This window comes from Callospermophilus lateralis, unplaced genomic scaffold (genome assembly GCF_048772815.1).
Source record: "Callospermophilus lateralis isolate mCalLat2 unplaced genomic scaffold, mCalLat2.hap1 Scaffold_44, whole genome shotgun sequence".
Taxonomy (NCBI): Eukaryota; Metazoa; Chordata; class Mammalia; order Rodentia; family Sciuridae; genus Callospermophilus; species Callospermophilus lateralis.
This window is the reverse complement of record NW_027514389.1, coordinates 4,178,204-4,198,644: the sequence shown is the minus strand read 5'-3', so window position 1 is coordinate 4,198,644 and position 20,441 is coordinate 4,178,204. Positions and strand designations below refer to the sequence as shown.

At 32.5% G+C, this 20,441-nt stretch overlaps 1 protein-coding gene across 1 annotated transcript in view; it reads right to left on the bottom strand.

The window, feature by feature from the left end:
* The window catches only part of LOC143387701 (A-kinase anchor protein 9-like), a 60,836-nt gene that overhangs the window by 10,426 nt on the left and 29,969 nt on the right, over positions 1–20,441 (bottom strand). Inside the window, exons 8-10 of the mRNA XM_077108310.1 lie at positions 16,506–18,866; positions 8,928–9,138; positions 7,047–7,209 (exon numbers count right to left, since the gene is read on the bottom strand). Of these exons, the coding sequence (XP_076964425.1) occupies positions 7,047–7,209; positions 8,928–9,138; positions 16,506–18,866 (2,735 nt within the window). The remainder of the gene's footprint in view (positions 1–7,046; positions 7,210–8,927; positions 9,139–16,505; positions 18,867–20,441) is intronic.

The following is a 20,441-nucleotide window of genomic DNA, read 5'->3' as shown; positions in this document are numbered from 1 at the left end:
ATAACTAGAAAATCTGTGCTAAAAAACATTATCAACAAAATATTCCATGAAGATGGAAAAAAAAAGTCAAAAAAAATCAACAAAGGGAGGAGCCATACAAAAGGAATAATCAATCAAAGGAGAAATTAATTCAAAGTAAAAAGTAGAAATAACCTAAAATGACTGGGAACACAAATCATATCTCAAAAATAATGTTAATGGTCTAAACTAATAAACCCAAAAGACATAGATTGGCAGATTGGATTAAAAAAACAAAACCCAAAAATCTGTTGTCTCCAAGAGACTCACCTCATAAGCAAAGACATCCACACAGTGAAAATGAAAGGACGGGAAAAAACATACCACTCACATGGACTGAGTAAACAAACAGGGGTTTCTATCCCCATGTCAGATAAAGTGTACTTCAAAGCCAAAAGTTAATCAGAAGGGACAAAGAAGACATTTCATACTGCTTAAGGGAATTATACATCAACAAGACATAATACGTTAAATATTTATGCCCCAAACATTGGAGCATCTACATATATCAAACAAACCCTGCCTCAATTTCAAGAATTACATAGACCATAATACAATAATACTGAGTGACTTTAACAAACCTTTCTCACTACTGGATAGATCGTCAAACAAAAACTAAACAAAAAAACTATAGAACTTAATAATATAGTCAATAATTTATACTTAACAGACATATAAAGAGTATTATATCCATCAACGAATACATGCTCTTCTCAGCAGCATACAGACTCTTCTCTAAAATATGCCACAAAGCAACAATTATGAAATAAAAAAGAGATTATACCCTGCATTCTATCAGATCATAATGGAATGAAATTAGAAATAATTGATACAATAAAAAATAAAAAACTCCAACACCTAGAGACTAACCAATGGACATAAGAAGAAATCAGGGATGAAATTTTTAAAATACTTACCAGAGATAAATGAGAACTAATAAAACTTGTCAAAATCTCTGGGACACTATTAAGCTAAATTCATGAAAGAATGGAAAGTCAATGAGTAAATGACCTAACATAAGACCTCAAAGCCCTAGAAAAAGAAAAACAAATCAACACCAAAAGCAGTAGAAGACAGGAAATAATTAAAATCAGAGCTGAAATAAATGAAATTGAAATAATCGGAACAATTAAAAAATTAACAAAACAAAAATTTGTGTCTTTGAAAAAATAAATAAAATTGATAAACTCAATCGTGCTAATGAAGACAGAAAACTCAAATCACTAAAATTCATAATCACAAAAAATATTACAACAGATACTGTTGAAATACAGTAGAGAATCAGAAGTTATTTTGAAAATTTATACTCCAATAAAAATGAAAAATTTAAAGACATCAACAAATTTCTAGAGACAAATGAGCTACCCAAAAGGAATTAGGAGGACATACACAATTTAAACAGATCAATTTCAAGCAATAAAATAGAAGAAGGCATCAAAAGCCAACCATTTAAGTAACACCCAGGATGAAAAAGATTCTTACCCAGTACTACAAGACCTTTGATGAATTAATACCAATAAGCCTCAAACTATTTCATGAAACAGAAAAGGAGGGAACTCTTCCAAACTCATTCTATGAAGCTAGTATCACCTGATATCAAAATCAAAGACACATCAAGGAAAGATAACTTCAGACCAATATCCCTAATGAACATAGATGCAAAACTTCTGTATACAATTCTGGCAACTCACATATAAAAACATTAAATATATAGTTGTTATGGTTTGGTTGTGAAGAATCCCCCAAAAGTTCACATAAGACAATGCAAGAAGATTCAGAAGAGAAATGACTAACCTAATCAGTGAATTAATCCCCGATATGAATTAAAAGAAGTGGCAGGGTATGGCTGGAGGAGATGGGAATTGGGGGGATGGCTATGGAGTATACATTTTTTATATGGAGAGTGGAGTCTCTATATGGGGTATATATTTTGTATCTGGAGAGTGAAGTCTCTGACTCTGTTTCCTGATCACTATGTGAACTCCTTCCCTCTGTCACACTCTTCTTCCAGATGTTCTGCCTTACCTCAAAGCCCAAGGGATGGAGCTGGCCTTCTATGGACTAAGACATCTAAACACGATGAGCCCTCAAATAACACCATGAGTCCTTTTCCTCTCTTAAAATTGTTCTGGTCAGATCTTTTAGTAACAGAAATAAAAAAGCTGACTAAAACAATAGTGCATCATATTCAAGTGGGATTCAAGGTTGGTTCAACATACAGAAATAAATAAATGTAATTCATCACATCAATAGACTTCAAGGAGAATCATATGATCATTTCAATTGGAGCACAAAAAGCATTTGACAAAATAAAGCACCCTTTAATGTTTAAAACACTAGAAAAACTAGGGATAGTAGAAACAAATCTCAACACTGTAAAAGCTATACATGCTAAACCCAAGACCAAAATCATTCTAAATGGAGAAAAACTGAAGGCATTCCATCTACGAACTGTAGTAAGACAAGAATACCCTTTTTTTTTTACCACTTTTATTTGATATAATCCTGGAAACTAGCCAGGGCAAGTAGACAGAAGAAAGAAATTAAAGGGATACGAATAGAAAAAGAACTCAAATTATTACTATTTGCCGACAATATGATTCTATATTTAGAAGACCTAAAAAATCCACCAGAAAACTTCTAGAATTAATGAATGAAATTCAGCAAAGTAGTAGGATATAAAATTAACAACTATACATCAAATTCATTCCTATATATCAGTGATAAAGCCACTGAAAAAGAAATTAGGAAAACTACCCCATTCACAATAGTGTAAAAAAATAAAATAGAATATTTGGAATCAATATAACAAAAGAGGTGAAAGACCTCTACAGTGAAAACTACAGAAAACTAAAGAAAAAAATTGAAGACCTTAGAAGATGGAAATATCTCCCATATTCTTGGATAGGTAGAATTAACATTGTCAAAATGGCCATACTACCAAAAGCATTATATAGATTTAATGCAATCCCTATTAAAATTCCAATGACATTCTTTGTAAAACTAGAAAAAGCAATCATGAAATTCGTTTGGAAAAAAGAGACCCAGAATAGCCAAAGCAATCCTTAGGAAGAAAAGTGAAGCAAGAGGCATCATAATACCAGAACTTAAATTATACTACAGAGCCATAACAGCAACAACAAAAAACAATGGGATGACACTGGCACCAAAACAGACATATAGACCAATGATACAGAATAGAAGACATAGAGACAAACCCATATAAATACAGTTATCTCATACTAGACAAAGGTGACAAAAATACTCACTGGAGAAAAGATAGCCTATTCAACAAATGGTGCTGGGAAAACTGAAAATCCACATGAAGCAAAATGAAATTAAACCTCTATCTCTAATCTTGCACAAAACTCAACTCAAAGTGGATCAAGGATTTAGGCACTAGAACAGTGACCATGCATTTAACAGAAGAAAAAGTAGGTCCAAACTCTACCACCTCAGCTTAGGAACTGACCTCCTTAACAAGATTTCTAGAGCACAAGAACTATAAGCAAGAATCAATAAAAAGAGTCAAACTAAAATGGTTCTTCACATCAAACAATCAATAACATGAAGAGTGCCTACCGAATGGGAGAAAACCTTTACCACACATACACCTCAGAGCATTAATCCCCAGGATATATAAAAAACTCAAGAAACTTAACAACAGGGGCTGGGGTTGTGGCTCAGTGGTAGAGTGCTTGCCTGGCATGTGTGAGGGACCTAGGGTTTGATTCTCAGCACCACATATAAATAAATTTAAAAAATAAAGTTTCATCAACAACTAAAAAAAAATTAAAAAACAATAAAAACACCAGAAAAACAAACCAATCAATAAATGGGCTAAGGAACTGAACAGACACTTCACAGAAGACATACAATTGATCAACAAATATGTGAAAATACATTCAACATCTCTAGCAATTAGAGAAATGCAAATCAAAACTCCAATGAGATTCTATCTCACTCCAGTTAGAATGGCAACTATCAAGAATACGAGCAACAGGCCTAGGGACATAGCTCACTTGGTAGACTGCTTGCCTCACATGACCAAGGCCCTAGTTCATTACTAAGCACCACAAAAAAAGAAAAAGAAAAAATATGCAACAATAAATGTTGGCAAGCATGTGGGGGTAAAGGTACACTCATACATTGCTGGTGGGACTGCAAATTGATGCAACTACTATAGAAAGCAGCATGGAGATTCATAAGAAAATCTGGAATGGAACCACCATTTGACCCAGTTATCCCACTCCTAGGTTTATACTCAAAGGGCTTTAAATCAGCATAATACAGTGATGCAGCCACATCATGTTTATAGCACCTAAATTCACAATAGCTAAACTACGGAACCAACCCAGGTGTCCTTCAACAGATGAATGGATAAAGAAAGTGTGATATATATCTTCCCAATGAAGTATTACTCAGCCTTAAAGAAGAATGAAATTATGGCATTTGGTGGCAAATGGATGGACCTGGAGAATATCATGCTAAGCTAAATAAGCCAATCCCAAAGAACCAAAGACTGAATATTTTGTCTGATATGCAGATACTAATTCAAAATGGGTTGGCGGGGGTAGGGAAGAATAAACATATTTTCGATTAGACAAAGGGCAATGAGGGGAGGGGAGGGTTATGAGGGAAGAAAGGATAGTAGAATGAATCAGAAATTATTACCCCAGGTACATATATGATTACATCACATATTCTACATCATGCACAACCAAAGAATGAGAAGTTATACTTCATTTATGTATGATATGTCAAAATGCATCCTACTGTCTTAGATAACTAGTTAGAAGAAAAAAAAATTGTTAGAACTAAAAAATAATAATTAGTTATTGAAACTACATATATAGAAATAATAGTTCATTAAAATTGATTTGTCTAACATTACCCAACTGGTATGTGGTAGATCTGAACATGAGTTATTTAAAATAAAAACAGTAGTTCTGAAAAAAAAGAAGAGGGATGAGGATGTGGCTTGATGGTAAAGAGCCCCTGAATTCAATCCCTGATACAAAAAAAAATTATATATATATATATGTGTGTGTGTGTGTGTGTGTGTGTGTGTGCATGTATGTATGTATATATATAAAGATATACCTAAGATATATTACTGAGTTAAAAAAGCTTGTAAATTCTCACTTGCATTAAAAGCCTGTTTTAACATATATGTCTATATAAATAGGAAAATGTCTGAAAGAATACATATCAAAAGTAACAATGATTGCTTATATTGGAAATGAAGAGTGGCAACAGGAAAGAGAAGGTTCTTAACTTACAGTTAGTTTAATTTTAACTTACAATCAGTTTAATTTTATCTACCCACATATCTTTTGGTATGTATGTCCGAATTCTGTATTGTTATATAAGCATTCACTACTTTGTAACAATGTTTTCTTAAAATGTCTAATCTTATAACAATAAGGCAAGATTAGTATTTAGAAATCATGTGGATTTAGAATACATCAGTGACTTAAATAGACAACGATAAGCTTAAATTCCTAGGCTGGGGTTGTGGCTCAGTGGTAAAGTACTTGCCTAGTGTGTATGAGGCACTGGGTTCAATTCTTAGCACTGCATGTAAATAAATAAATAAATAAAATAACAACTAATAAAAATGTTTTTTAAAAAGGCTTAAATTCCTTAATTGAAAACAAACAAAATGAAACAATATTTCCTCTAAATTTATATATATTTGGATACATAAATTACACACATACATTATTTATATACACATATACATGCACACAATGATTATAATGTATTCGTACATATAAAACAAATAATTTTAAGAAAAAATGAAGTAGAAAAGTAAGACACAGACTCTTTGGGGACGATTTTAATTTATGTAAGAACATGACATCTAAGTAAAGAACCAAAGGAGATGAGGGTATGGGCATAAAAATACCTGCAGAATAATCATTCTAGGTAGAAGAAAAAGCCAATCAATCCCTAAAGCAGAAGCGTACTGATATGTGATATAATTGAGGATCACAGTGGGGATGTATGAGGTTTTTTTTTTAATCTTTTAAAATTGTTTTTAGTTGTCAATGGACCTTTACTTTATTTATTTATATGTGGTGCTGAGAATTAAACCCAGGACCTCACACAAGCCAGGCAAGCGCTTTACCGCTGAGCTCCAACCCCAACTCCATGGGATTATATGGTTTGAGAACAGTAAGTGATAAGAAAGTCAGTAGGAAATGAAAGTCAAAGATGTCATGGTCCTCAGGACTAGTGAGACTGTAAAGAGCAGAAGAGGATTAGAGTAACATGATGTAACTGAAATTATAAAAGCAAAGGTTCTGGCACTTGTGTTGACTATATAGAGAATAGACTATAAACAGAAGTTGAGTAATCCAGGTGAAACACAAAACAATGGCAGGGACCAGTGGAGCAGTAAGGAGTGGCACAGTTGTGATGTACTTTGAAGGTTAAAAAAAAAACCAAGATTTTTTCATAGAATGGCAGAGAGTTATGACAGAAAGGAGTCACGATGGATGAAGATGGCTACAGAAGGAGCAAATTTTAGAAGATCCTGATCCAAGAAAACATACATAGTGGTAATTGAAGATCATTTCTTCTCTCCTCATAGATCAGGGTTCTATTTGGGACATGATGAATTTGAGCATTAGACAATCAAATGGAGTATATTCAAGTCATAGTGGAATGATCATACTTAGACTATTTAAGTACTCACCACATCAACATATCAAAGCCTAGGCATAGAATAAACAAGTAAATGTCTACTACCTGACATATTTTAATTCAGAAAATAGATTAATAATAACATCTTTATAAAAGTATAAGTAAAATTCCTATAATAAAATGTCTTTGGTTTATACCAACATTTATTTCACACATTTCAAATACAGAATTATCTCCTGCTCTTATTTCTTAAAAAATGTTACATCCTATCTCTTTGTTAAAGTTATATTTTATTCTTAAAATAACCATTCCAGATGATACTATCATTGTTACTAAGCTACAAATACTGCTGAATGAAGTTTTAAGTAAATAGATACCTTGGGTCCACCGTGGTCTCACTAATGGCTTGAAGCTTCTCCTGCAGAGAATAAATTTCTGCCCTATGATTTTCTTCAGTTTCTTTCAATTGTTTGCGCAAAAAGCATATGAAGTTTTCTAATTCTTGAATTTGTTCTTCAAGTTGTTTAATTTTTTTGGTATCTTTCAGAGAAGATAACAGGAAGAGAAGACAATACACATTTCAATACAAACTTCTCAGTGAAATAACAATCATTTTATTTCAATGTATAAAAATATTTATTCTTTGAATAATGTTTTGAGTGAAACTCAGGTTTTAATTTGACTCATTCTGACTGATGAAAACAAGAAAACAGTGTGATTCAAGATCATTTCTCCTATCCTTATGGTATAGTATCTCTAAATTCAACAATTTTATATCTTTAAAACAATTCAGAAACATGAAACAAAAGAAGTGTTGAAAAGGGACCACAGGAGAGTAGTTAACACCTTTCACTTTCCTCTTTTATTTTTATTTCTTAAAAATGCTGATAATTAATCACTAAACTAACTTTTTTGCCAATTAAATGAGCCATTAGTTAACATGCAATTTGGGAAATAGTGGACAGACTACCTCAAGAAGATATCAATTTAAAAAAATATAAACTTAAAATATTACTATATTCAAAGAACCCCTGAAGTGAAAAGGCATGGTATTATCTGATATGCTTGAAATTCTATTCTGTTCACCAAAGCAATTACAATAATAAAACTCATTCCTAAAAGCAAAAGTGAAGGCCTAGAGATACCTTGAACACAAGAAGTCTAGTTAACTGGCCAAATAATCATGAAAGAAAAACATTAACTGTGACTAATTGTTTATGGTTCATTGTATGGTCCCTTAACATTGTTACTTCCCATTATGCCATCTTGGTCTTTTAACTCACTCTCTAGTTTCCCCTGATAACTCATTCTTGTCCTTGACCTCTTGTCCTTGACATTCATGCTGATTATAAATCTTTACCTCATAATTAAATTTTTCTCCCAGGTTTCAGACTTCTATTTTCAACTAACTCCTATATATTTTTTCAAAGTCAATAAGTATTCTATTCTTAACTCAATATATTTAAAACTGAATTATTATTTTTTTCACAAATTGGTTCCTTTCTATGACTAGAACCATCCTCTAGTTTCTTAAGCTAGAAACTTGGGTATCATTCTTAATTTCTGCTAACATTAACGACAAACTAGAACCAAACTCTAAGTGTTGAACTTAACTTTCTATCATACTCAATTCAATCTGGCTGGTCGTCCCATCAATAATTTCATCCCTTCCAACTGATCCTAATGGTATCAACTTAAAATAAAAATCTTATTGTTACTCCCACTATTTAAAATCCTGCTGTAGGTCTTATCACCAATAGCATAAAACATAAACATGTTTCATCAGAGTACATAAAACATTTCCTGATCAAGCTCCTTCCAATCTCTCAGTTTTATCTAGCTAACACAACCTGAACTCCCAGTTCTCCCAAAAGGATGCAATCTTAGATAGAGCTCAATGCTTAAGACTCCATAGCCTTCCCCAAATTTCCAACCCAGTTACTCCTACCCATACCCTCATCCTACTCATCTCCACAGGAAAGACAAAACTCTTTTTTCTCCCTCCATTCTTTACATTTCAGAAATTTTCAGTGTATTTTATATATGCTTTCCCAATGGATTATAATTTCCTATGGGAAAATGACTCAGTAATTTTAGTTTTCTCTAGCACTTGAATGAATATCCAATGTTTATATGAACAAATAAGACTAGGGCTTAGATACACAAGTCACCTTCCCCTGTGAGTTCTAAGAACAGAATTATGAAATGGTGGACTCTAAGTGATGCTTCATGGTAATTATAAGTCAGAAACTATTTACCTGTTTGTGTTTTTACATTCTGTAGTTCTAACTGGTATATTTTCTGAAGCTCCTTGATCTTTTCCTCTTGAGTAGAAATAAGCTCCACTTTAAGATTGCAAAGAGCTTTATCTTTTTCATTTTCCATATATTCATGAACCTGATCCACGTCAGCTGAATAAACCACTGAAAGGCATATGCACTGAGCTATCATCTGTAGCCTTAAATCATTCTGAAAGTGAATATATATTAGAAAAATTTAAAATAATTTACTATAAAATAATTTGCTTTTTGCATATACTAAAACAAGAGGAGAAATAATTTATAGTTTAAAACTTCATAAGAGAACCAATGACATTTTTTCTTCATTCTTCATTCAATTATACTTAGCTACTTCTTTTTTCAAGGAGAGTAGTATCATTACCTCAATTTTAGAGCAAATTCTGATATTTGGTATAGCTTATGATTTCTCCATATTGGAGAGTCTTTATTCTGACTGTCTGGGAATGCTCCCTACAGGAACAAGTTGTCTCTGCAGGAAACAGCCTAGAGCCTCAACATTTTAGGATATTTAAAGGCGAAAACCACATCCAGATTGACTTGGCAACCAGCAAGCAAGCAAGCAAGAAGTAGTACAGAAGCTGAATAAAGCCATTAGCGAAACAATGCAATGTCTTCATCAAATTTTCATTTCATTCATTTCTCCTGGGATTTTTTCATAATCATAATCAAAAGAGAAATGGATCAAAGTGACCCTAGTTGAATACACATTAAAGAATGGCTACTAACATCTAATCAATTATTCCCCACAAAGGTACACTGCCCAAGGAAAGTGGGAACCAAAGAGAACAATTTTACATTGTGCAAGAATTGCTATTCTGTATTGCAAGTAGGCTATGCTAGGCAATTAGTAATGTGGTACAGTGATGGGACTTTCCTATGGGAGAAGCTCTTCTTACGTAATATGGAGTCTCAGGGTAAAATGAAGTCTGTTTGGTCATTGCTTATATAGCCTGGCCTATAACATTCCCCACTGGTTTTATGGAACTAATCAAATCATTAATTAATCATCATTGGTTTACAGCTACTGTAGTGAGTATGGAGGACCATCAGTTTTACAGAATGTATTTTTTGTTTTATATATCTTATTAAATAAACAGTTAAAGATGCAGGGTCCAATTAAAAACCCTAAGAGGACTAACAGCAATGGATAGGCTACAGCTGTGTAAGAGTAGTTAGCCAAGGAGACCAGGAGAACAAATTTTCATACCAATTTCTCTCATGTTGTCTTGGCTCTTCCTTATCTTTCTTTTTATTTTCAAATAATATTTTATTTTCATGGCACTGGGAATTGAACCCAGGGGTGCTCTCTACCTGTGAGCTACATTTCCAGCCCCTTTTTTTCAATATTTTCATTTTTATGTGGTACTGAGGATTGAACCCAGTGCTTCACATATGTGAGACAAACGCTCTGCCACTGACCCACAATCCCAACCCCAGCCCTTTTTAAGGCAAGGTCTCAACAAGTTGCCAAGGTTGGTCTTGAACTTAGAACCCTCCTCTGCCTTAGCCTCCCAAACAGCTGGAATTACAGGCATGCACCACCATGCCTGGATTTAAAATATTATTTTAAATATGGAAAAATGCAAGCAATAAACTCGAAACCCAAATTAACAAGTACTATAACATTTTCTCTATATTTTTCATTCCCTGTACTCCCCATAAACTTCTATGTTCTCATCACTCCTTTCTCACAGGCAACCATAATCATAGATTGGTACGAATCCAGTCCAATTCTTACATTATCACTTCTCATTACAATACATTTTGCATTCTCAATGCACTGTATATTTTGTATTTTTATGGACTTACACAAATGATATTAATTTTACAAATTTATTTTCTCATTCAATATGTCTGTGGTATTATTCCATGTAGGTAATGGGGGGTTTAAAATCCAGTACCACAAACAAAAAAAAAAAATAAACAGCATGAAGGCAACAGGTTAATTCATTTTAACTGTGGTATTATGACTATACCAAAATTTGTCCATTTCCTTTCAGGAGATAAATTGGTTTATTCCTAATTTTTGGATAAATGTGCTAATTTCTTTCTAATTAGTGGTTCTCAAATGTAATATGCATCAGAATCACTTGGAATGCTTATTAAAACAGGTTACTTTAGGAACCTAACCCAATCCCCACAGTTTCTGATTCAGGAGAGGTCAAAGAGCTTTGAATTCTAACCCGTTACCAAGTAATGCTGGGCTTCTGGTCAGGAACCCCACTTTGAGAACTACTTAGAAATATAACTGCTAGGTCACAGATAGTGCATTTTTAACTGTGCTAGATTTGATCAAATTATTTTTATATAACAGTACTAATTTACAATGCTACCAGAAGGTTGAGTACTTATATACTCACATCCTCACCATTCTTTATATCAGACTAACTTCACCAACCTAAATGGGTATAAAATGTTATTTTATTTTTACACTGAATAGTAAGGTTGAAAGAATATTTTCATGTTTATTAGATACTTTGATTTGCTATTCAGGCACATGTCTTTCACATCTTTTGCCCATTATTATTTTGTTTTTGGACCTCTTGTTACATTAATTGTTCTTTCTATATTCTTGATAGCTTTTGTTTGCAACTTACATTCATGGCAAATATCTAGTCCCAGTCCTCAAATCTGTTTTACATCATTGTTTTTAAAAGATACAATAAAAATTTTAAATGTTTTCCCATGCTTTGTCTTTATTAAAAGTTTTCCCTATCTTAAGATTCTATTTTCTTCTTATGTGTACATTTTTAACCAACCTGATTTTTTTCCCTAAAGTGACAATGATCTAATTCCCTAACTTCTAACCTCTAGTATCAAAAGTCAATTGTGCTCAAAACAATTTTATTTTTTTCCTCCCAAACAATTTTGAATACTCTAAGCTTCTGCTAATTTGGTTTATTTTTTGATTTCCTCTGTCTCTGCTCAAATATCATCTCACCAAAGTAGTCTTCCTTGACCTACCCTATGCAAAAAAAGCCCTACACTTAGGGAGATCTTCTTATCATACTGTAATTTTATTCATAGCACTTAAGACCACCAGAAATATTTGTCTGTATTTTCTAATGTTCATTTAAACCCTAAAAAGTAAACTTTATTCTTCCTTGACCATTTTCATTCACTGTTAAATTATGAATGACTTGAACAGTGCCTGGAATGTAGTAGAGATTCACTAAGTGATTCATTGACTTGTAGGGCCTTCTTGCTAAATTTTTACAAGATACAGATCTGTTCTGGGCTTTTCATTATATTCTACTGATCTACTTAACCATCCTGGCATTAAACCATATTGTTTATAATGATTTTGTAATAAGTTTTGATAACAAATACATACTTTTTAAGATTGTCTTGAGTATTCTTGGCTATTTACTCTTCTATATCAATTTTAGAATCAGTATTCCACATTCATTAAGAAACCTTATTGTAATTTTGACTAGAACTATTAATTAGGAGAGAACTGATATTTTTCTTTGTATCTTTCCATTATGGATATGATATGTATTAGCACACAGTCAGGTCTTTGTGTCTTCAATATTTTATAACTTTCTTAACAAAAACTCAAAACATCTTATTATCTTGGATTTAAAGTTTTGCCTGATCTGCTCATATTTTTTCTCATTTCCTATTCTTGTCATATTGCAAGAACTGGAGAAGCATTCACTAAGAACTACAAAACCATGTTGCAATAGTAATGTTGACAATTGGTATGTATCCTAGTCCTATACTTGATTCTAATGGAAATGCTTCTAAATTTCACCATCAGAAATATAATCTGTCAACATTTTGATGAAAATCAGCATCATGACTAGAAAATTTCCGTGCTATTCCTGATTTCCTAAAGCTTTTTTTTTAACTTATAAATGGGTTGTCAATTTTTTTATGTATTTTTTTCTGAGATGCACTAAAATAATCATGGATTTTGTCTTGCTACATAAAAATGTAGAGATTACAGTCACAGATTTTTTTTTCAAATGTTTAACTATTTGTCCACTCTTGGTATAACTTGCTAATATTTTATTTGGAATTTCTGCAACTACACTTACAAGTTAGATTACTCTACAATTTTATTTTCTTTACAATTCCTATCAGGACTTCATATTAATATTGGCCTTCTAAGGTGAACTGGGTGGTTTTTCTTTCTTCAGTTTTTCTTCTTTCCTTTGTTTTTCCATTCTCTCTTTAATCCTACTTTAGTGGACAATTACACTTTTGTTCTTGGAGAGTTAATAACAATTACTTGTAAAATGGTCTTAAGTCTAGCATTTTGGTTTGAGATGAGGCAAAAGGGAAAACTTCTGACCACTACTTCAACTCTTTAATGATTACTGACTTATTCATTTCTATTTAATGGTTATTTGAACTTATTCATTTCTATTTGCATTAGTTCTGGTAGTTTATATTCTTCCAGAACACCATCTAGAGTTTGCTTATATTTTCAAATCTATTGGCAGAGATTATTTGTAGCATTTTTTATGACTTTTAAAATTTCTTGTGGTATCTGTACTTATGTCCTTATTTCATTCTTGATTTTGCTTATGTGTTTTTCCCCCCTTGGTCATATTTTCGGAGATCTAATACCTGTAAATAATCTTTTCAAATAATAAACCTCCAAAGTTCTTGAAAAATTTTCCCACTTGTTTATTACAAGTTCTCTTATTTTTGCTCTTTATTTCCTTCCTTCTACTTCCTTTGAATGTAGATATTCTTGACACTTTTCTATGCTGTTTAATACTTAACTCATTTCAATATCTCATTTATTAAATTGATAGTATTCTAATTTTATTTATATTGGTCTTACACATTTTTGGCTAATTTTGACATTTATTTTACATTAGGTTTTTTGGTTTCTTTGCTTAGATTATTTTTCTCAATTTCTTAATTACACCTGTGAATTATCTACTTCTATTTATGCCATGTATCTTTTTATCTTTGGAATGGTTAGGGCTTATAGAACAATGCTAAATAGCAAGCGACAAAAGCTATTCTGATTTTCATTCTAACATGAAGGCCTATCCTGATTCACAGCTGATTCTTGATAAAGCGGCTTTGTTTATTTCCCCTATTCACCCCTCATTCATCCATTTGTAAAACATTATTAACTGCTGATCATGTGCAAAACATTATTCTAGGTACTAGGGATATAGTAGCTGTCTATATAGCCTATATAGTAGTGTCTCTTCACTCACAGAACTGATATTATGGTTTCTCTTGAGGTTTCTAAGTTCCAGTAGATGTTTCTAAGCTCAGTATCTCTTCCAATACCAATAATTACCTCCAATTTTAAACACACACAATTGAATTTATGGCTTCTCTCAGCATCAATAACTAGCCAATATCTATAATGTTCCTGCCACTCCTTATTTCTTGCACCCCAATGTTGAAAAGACTCTTTGATAATATGGAATTATACTCCAAAACTATTCATTTCTTTCTTTTCAGTTAAAAAATTATTTTTTTCTTTTTCTTTTTTGGTACTGGGGATTGAACTCAGGGCACTCGACCACTGAACCACATCTCATCCTTATTTTGTATTTTATTTAGAGAGAGGGTCTCACTGAGTTGCTTACTGCCGCACTGTTGCTGAGGATGGCTTTGAACTCACTAGCCTCCTGCCTCAGCCTCCCTCAGCTGGGATTATAGGCGTTTGCCACTGCAGCTGGCCAGTTAAAAATTTTTAACAGCCACATTTATTTTGGTTTCAGTGAGATATATCTGCTCTAATTACTAAGTTTAATACTGAGAGTAGGAGTATTTTGTTGCCTCTGCAGTATTTCAGACAAGTAAACAGTATCACTATGTAAGTCACCGCTCAATTTCTTCTGTGAGCTTCCCTCCACCTGCATAAATACCTTACTCCCCCCTCTGTATCAATGATGGGGTTTATTTTAATAATGATAAATGGGAGCAATTTACAGACTTGCTTTTCTTCACTTTGTTTAGTTAATTTCAAGGAGAGAGTATCTAAATACCATTGCAAGTATCTTCAATACAGAAACAAAATTCCTATTAAGAAAATTTCACCAATTTGACAAATGTGCTTCAAATTCAGGTCTTCTTCGAATAATGCTTTTTAATAAAATTTAAATTATGTCTGATATTTTTTAGGAGTAATTACCACCATTTATAGTTTTAAAAACAATTTGCAATATTTAACATAGCAATAGTAGTTAAGCAATTTGAATTTCTTGGGTCTATTCAAGTTATTAAAAACGTAAAGTATGACCACATTTTATAAGATCATCAACATGAACATGTCATTAGAAATAAAAACAGAAAACTTTCCGATGACTTCCTATTGTACTTAGGGATAAAAATCTAAACTTACAAAGTCTGTAAGGCTCCCTATGATTGAGTTTCTTCCTTCTTCAAACTCTTTCCAAACTCAACTACATAGGCCTTCAATTCAGTTCCTCAAATTTACTCATGGTACAACTGCTCTAATTTCCATAATGCAGCCTCTTCCCTCTCATTTGAATCTCAGTTCAAGTGTTAATTCCTCCAATCTCCAGACCCCCACCCACCCCCACCCATCATTCTCAATTTTTTTTGTGAGCTTTCCTGTTTTATTTTATCACGATACCGTGTTTTATTTCTTCATAGACTGTTAACAATATTTCTGTCTTATTTTCTCATTTATTACCTGTCTTCCTCACTGAAATATATACTCCTTAACTTCTTCTCTCTTTCAACACTAAACTCTTATATCTGCAAAAGATATTTATTACCTAAGTTTTAGAAACACATAAGTTTATTTAGCAGGCTACAGTTGTGGCTCAGTGGTAGAGAGCTTGACTAGCATGTGTGAAGCACTGGGTTAAATCCTCAGCACCATATTATAAAAAAATAAAATAAAGGTAAAATGTCCATCTACAGCTAAAAGATGTTTTTAATTATAAAAAGTTTATTTAGCATTATCATACTGAAGATACACATCAGACTTTTCTGTTATTTCTAATATGAATAGCTGACATAAAAGGAAATAACCTATTATTTTATGTGTTTTATTTCTTTAGTTGTACAGAGAATTAATACTATTTTTTTCCTCCTCAGGTATAAGACTCAAAAAACTCTAGGGCTTAAGTGTTTTTCTTGCACAAAGGAAAAAGAATTTATAACTATTGAACAACTGCATAAGGTTCTAAAACACTCAAAAGAGTTTGTTTACAATTGTGGAACCTTGAAAAAGACCAGTATGAAATAAAAACTCTAAAAGTCTTTGAAATTGCTACAAAATACTAAGTTATAAAATCAATTACTTTTGTAAAGTTGAGATTCTAAACAATATTATTTAAACTATTGTCTTTACAAAGAAAATATTGCTTTAATTTCTGAGCAGAATACATAATAGATTAGCTAAAAGAAAAATAGTTTAAGAAAAAAATAGGAAAATTAAATGATAAATGATAGATCCAAATGAGAATTACATAATTCACTTTCATTTTCTTTTACAAATTTGTTTTAAGAAGGTGAAAACTCTTTTTAGCATGAAATGTACATTTTCACTGTGCTATACCATATGTAAATAAGTAAACATACCTGTTCTGATTTAAGTACATAAAGTTCCTGATGGAGTTTATCGTTTTCACTTGATTGATCTGTCCCAGGTGAGGACTCATTTGTTACTGATGGTGAAAATAACTGTTCTTGCTTGCTTTCTCTTCCAATAGCCACATTTTCAAAAGAAATTTTCTCTTCCACTACTGTTTTTGATTCTTCTCCAAAATCTTCACCTACATTAGATAATGATCCTTGAGAATCCTTGTTTATAATAGTTACTATTCCATCTTGTAAAGGACTTAAATGAACATCACACATGTTTATATTTTCTGCTCTATGATGGTTAATTAGGAGTTCTAGCTCTTGACATCTCAATAGAATTTTCTCTTTTTCTTGCTTTAAAGATTTGACTTCTTCACTGAGAAAATTAACCTCACCATGTTTCTGTTTTAATTGTTCAAAGAGATCAGACAGTTTCTCTGACAATTCTAGCTTTTCTCGCTTGGTTACCTCAAGTTTTTCCATAAGTTCTGTTGTATCTTTCTCAACAACTTCACAGATTTCTAATGCCTCTGCGACAAAAGCTTTGTCAGTATCAAGCATGGCACTTTTCACTTTGATTGTAGCTGGATTTATTCTTTGTAAATGAAGCTCTTCATTAAGTGCTTTAAGTTTACTTTTATACTCTAATTCTTGTTTGTTTTTACTGTCTTCTAAATCATCTTTTACCTTGAGAAGGCAAGTATACTCCTCCTGTAACTCTTGATAGTTAGCTTCAAAATTTTTTTCAGCAAATGAAAATGTACTTCTTTGATTTTCAATTTCTTCATTTAGCTGAATACACTGTTGCTTGAGGGCCTCATTCTCTTTTGTAAGCATTTCCATTTCTTTTTGCCAGCTGCAATCTTTGGATATGGACTTGCTGGAGTCAATGAAAATCAATTTTTCTTCTTGTTCAGCAGGAACATAAATTTTCAACCTGTCCTCAAAAGCTTTTTTCTCATTTATAAGAATGTTATTTTCTGCTTCAAGTTGTGAAAACTTTTCTTTAAGGTCATCCTCTTTTTCCTTTATTTGTTTCTCCAATAATTCAATTTTAAGTTGTAATTCCTGAACTTCTTGTTCAAGCGTACCTTTTTCTTTTTTTTCTTGTCTTAATATTTCGATTTCCTCTTGGAGTTCATGCATCTGAAGGGTCATTTCTTCTGATTTTGAATCCATGATGGACTTCTGTAAATCTTTTAGTTTTGAAATTTCCAAAACCAACTGATTCTGCTTAGTTATCAAATTATCTTTTTCAAATTGCATTGTTTCCATCTTTTGACTCATTAAATTTTGTAAGCCATCTATCTGCTGTTTATAGTGAATGCCTAAGCTATCTTCAAGTTTTTCAATATTTATTCGATGTTCAAATTCTAAATCATCTTTTAGTTTCAAAAGTTCTTCTTCATGACTAAATAGGAGCTGTGTTCTCAGCCTCTCTAATTCAGCTTCTTGTGATTCAGCCATTCTGTCTAATACAGCATTTTTTTCTTTTTCCAACATTTCAAGTTTTATCTTGTAATTTGTAACTTTTGCTTCATGTTTTAACTCTAGTTCTTTCCTAGATTCAGATGCCAGAACAATCTCAGCTTTTAAAGTTTCCACTGTACTAAGGGACTTACGTGCTTCATTCAGTTGACTTTCTTGTTCAGCTATTATCATTCTAGCTCTCTGAATTTGGTCCCTTAAAAAGTTCAATTCTTCAAAAAGGTCATCAAGTTGTCTCTGCAGAGTAGATTTTTCTCCTGAAACTATTCCTAGTTCTTCTTGGAGTTTTTCCTTTTGCGCATTAGTATCTTGTAATTTCATATTCAGTTCATTTATTGCCACGTTCATTAACTTTATTTGATCTTCATTAATTGTAATATTTAAATGTGATTTTAAAACACTCTCAATTTCTTCCTTATGTTGTGCTTTAAGTTCCTCTATCTGTGACATGTGTTGCTTTATTAACTCTTGTTTCATCTGTACTATCTGTTGCCCATACATTTCATCCATCTCTGCTCGGAGTTGTTCTAATCTTTTCTGCATTTCTTGTTCCACCATTTTCTGTACCACATCAGATTCAAACTGGCTATCTGTGTAATGATGTGTTTTCTGAAGGTCTTCAACTGTACCCATTAATTGTTTTATTTCTTCAGAACATTGTCTTTCTTTTTGCTTAGAATTAGCCAGCTCTAATTTCATACTTGCAATTTGTTCTTGTAATTCTCTCATTAATTTTTCAGTGGCTGTAACTTGATCCTTTAGCTCAAGATTCTTTTTTTCTTCTTCTGTTATTCTTATATTTAATGCCTGGATGATCGCCTCCTTTTCTTGTAATTCTTTTTTATTTGACTTTTCTACTTCATCTTGTTCCTTTAGAAAGAAAAGAAAATGAAAATATAAGAATGACATTTTTAGCTTCTGGCAACTTCTTATGGGTGTCTCCTTTTTATAAAATTCTATAAAAAGCAACTGTTGGGCCTGCCCCCCCCCCCATTTTTCCCAGTACAAGGAGACCTAGGACTCAGTACATATGAGCAAACAATATAACAGTTTTACCCTTCTTGGGAAGAAATTTCTCTTACACTGTGCTGTGATTAAATATTTAAATTTAAAAATGCAATCTAATTTGCCTAGCATGTGTGAGGCCTTGGGTTTGATTTCTAGCACCACCAAAAAAGCAAAACAAAACAAAAACCAGTCTGACTAAAATATCTATATAAACTATCACATTTTCATTTTTCTTATTAACTGGTCAATATTCTAAATGTAAGTATTTCTGATGGCTAGTTATAGTACTACATACTATCTAGACACTCTCAGAAGACACAAAAATATAAAAACCGGTCCTCCCCTGGATTCCCATAAGAAACAAAATAAATAAATAAATACCGGTCCTCCCCTGGATTCTAGTGATTTGAAGGTATTTCATGGACAAGTGCTATAAAATGAGAACAACAACAAGAACTAAAGTGGATTCCTTAAAGTCTTCCTTAACTTTATTCCTGGGGTTTTAAGTGAGTCAGAAATTTAGGGATATGCAATGCTTAAGTGACTGAACAATAAGTGACACCTAAGACCACTACTGTATATTTACAGCATACCAACTTGGGCTTAGACCCACAGTTCACACAGAAAGATAAAAGACCATCAGATAATTTTCCCCAGTTCCTATCTTTGGAACTGGAGATTAGGCTAAGACAAGACATATTAACGCATATTCATTAAACAGTTAAGAGCTATAGTCCCAAAGCCAAGGAAATAAGTGAAATCCATATAACTGATGAAAATATAGGTAAGGAAGTAAAGTTATCTTAAGGAGACACGAGTCTTTGCCAAACAGGACTTTTAGGCGCCTTGAATAAATGTACTAAGAAAATGTAGGCATTGATCAATTGAGTATAGTTCTTGGAAGAAGACCAACGCACCATCAACCTTTTAGAAGTCTGATCCCTCTCGAAAAACCATACTGAATGCAGAAAACAATGTTGGGAGTTACAGCAAGGAGCATTTAAGAAGTTTAGTCTACAGACATGAACATTACTACTCTGAGATGGATGTAACAGGTTATCTCAACCTCATGCCACTGAACATCTGATTCCTCCAACACCCTTTCATCTAATACTTAATAAACAACTTTTTAAATTATTACCTGGCTTTTAAAATTCATCTGTCCATAGAAAGAATATAAAATCCAATGAGCTTAAAATCTGAAGTTTGTGATAATTATTTCTCATTGTAAATTCACAGTCTTATATTTAGACTTAAACATTAACCTCTTGAACTAATTCACCTCTGATATAGCTCAAGAAAAAAAAATATGACTTCTGAGCCTAACAAATAAAGGCCAAATTTTGCACTACATAAACCAAGGTTATCTTGTGCAGCCTCTTGAGTGAGACTATGAGCTGTTGTCTGAGTGTCACATATTCCTTTTCCAATTACATC